Raw genomic sequence first — 1,633 nt, forward strand, 5'->3', positions numbered from 1 at the left:
TAGCGGAATTCCAGGTGGCCGTCCTGCAGCGCCAGTGACACAAAGTCGCCCCTGCCGTCGGTCTTCTGCCCGTTGTAGAGGATCAAGCCGCTGGGGCCCCGGGCCAGGAACACCACCTCCAGGGCCAGCTTCTCCCTGGGGCCACACTGAGTCAGTGCTGGCCGGCAGGTGGCCGCCCCTGCCCCAGCCCGGGTCCTACTGACCCCAGGTCGCGGTCGAAGGTGTGCAGGCCCTTCAGCTCCAGGAAGGAGAAGCCACTGAAGTCAGCCAGTAAGGGCCGGGGACCATCCTGCACCGAGACTGTGGGGGACAGAGGGCTCGCACAGTTCCAGGCCCCGCCCACCACACCCCCTGCCCACCACACCTTGTCCCTGCCCCTTGGTGGGCCCTGGACTAACTCAAGCCATGATGCGGCCCGCACCCCACTTCTAACCCACCAGTGCCCAGCCCAGGTGCCTGGCCCCCCATGCTTAAGCCAGTGGCTCACCCGTCTGGCAGAGAGGGCCCCCTCGCCCTGGGGGGCACTCGCACTTGGCCTCGCCCTCAGGCAGCACATGGCACGGGGCGGCCCCATGGCAGGGGTTTGGCTCACAGGGACTCTTCTCCTCAGCACAGGTGGGGCCTGGAGGGGATGGGATGAGCCCCAGCTACAGGCGCCCCCACCCCGGCCAGGCCCCCGCCCCGGCCAGGCCCCCTCTCACCGAAGCGGGTAGGTGGGCACTGGCAATGGAACTGGCCGGCCTCCAGGGCCTGGCACGGGGCCCCGCCACGGCAGGGGCTGGGCAGGCAGGGGTGGTCCCCGCACGTGCCCACGCCAGAGCTCCGGGTGGCAGCCCCCGGCCAGCTGCCCAGCTCCAGCTGCCGGTTGTTCACGTCCAGCAGGCGGATGCAGCCCCTGAGACCAGTGCTGACTGAGGTCTGCTCGCGCACCCTGCCCAAGATAAAGGCCAGGGGCCAGAGGTCAGAGGCCGCCTCCCTCACCCCCAGGCGGCCATCTCTGGGGCCGCACTGCTCCCGCCATGGCCCTCGGAGGGGGTGGCCCGTCTCGAGCGGCAGACAGAAGGAGGCAGGGGTGGGCCGGGCGAAGGCTTGGGACTGAGAGTTGGGGCCGCCCCGGCCCCTCAGGTGCCCCACGCCACTCCAGGGGCTGGGGTTGGGGTGGAGGTCAGTCACAGTCCCCGCCATGCAGCCACCTCCTCCAGGCCGCCCGCCACGTCAGGGCACCGGGGTCTGGGGCTCACACGGAAGCCAGGTCCTGCGGCACGCCTCCCACGAACAGGTCTGTGTCCAGGTTGAGGCCGTCAGTGCCGCTGGGGCTCTCGCCCAGCACTGGGCTCTCGCCGTCCACTGACAGTGAGCCCTGGCGCCAGTGCCGGGACAGCTCCAGGCGGTGCCACCGTCCCGGCTCCACGGGCACGGTGCTGGTCAGCACCGCGGGCCCCGAGCCTGTGTCAAACCTGCAGGACAGGAGCTGGCACTCAGGATAGGGCAGGGGGCAGGCAGGGTCCACAGGCGCCCTCCCTGCCCCGCCCCTCCCCTGAACTAGGCCTGAGCTCAGGCCCTGAGCTGCGGCCGGCCCATCCCTGCCTAGGCCCCGCCCCACCCGACCTGCTAGGGCTTGGCCCCGCCCCCG

The 1,633-nt window shown here is 71.2% G+C and overlaps 1 protein-coding gene across 1 annotated transcript in view; it reads right to left on the reverse strand.

Annotated features, from left to right (window-relative positions):
* The window catches only part of AGRN (agrin), a 17,920-nt gene that overhangs the window by 7,524 nt on the left and 8,763 nt on the right, over positions 1-1,633 (reverse strand). The window contains exons 11-15 of the mRNA XM_012734546.1: positions 1,242-1,494; positions 702-931; positions 488-622; positions 204-300; positions 3-135 (exon numbers count right to left, since the gene is read on the reverse strand). Coding sequence (XP_012590000.1) covers positions 3-135; positions 204-300; positions 488-622; positions 702-931; positions 1,242-1,494 — 848 coding nt within the window. The remainder of the gene's footprint in view (positions 1-2; positions 136-203; positions 301-487; positions 623-701; positions 932-1,241; positions 1,495-1,633) is intronic.

This window comes from Condylura cristata, unplaced genomic scaffold, assembly GCF_000260355.1.
Source record: "Condylura cristata isolate star-nosed mole 26May11 unplaced genomic scaffold, ConCri1.0 scaffold00058, whole genome shotgun sequence".
In the NCBI taxonomy this organism is placed as follows: Eukaryota; Metazoa; Chordata; class Mammalia; order Eulipotyphla; family Talpidae; genus Condylura; species Condylura cristata.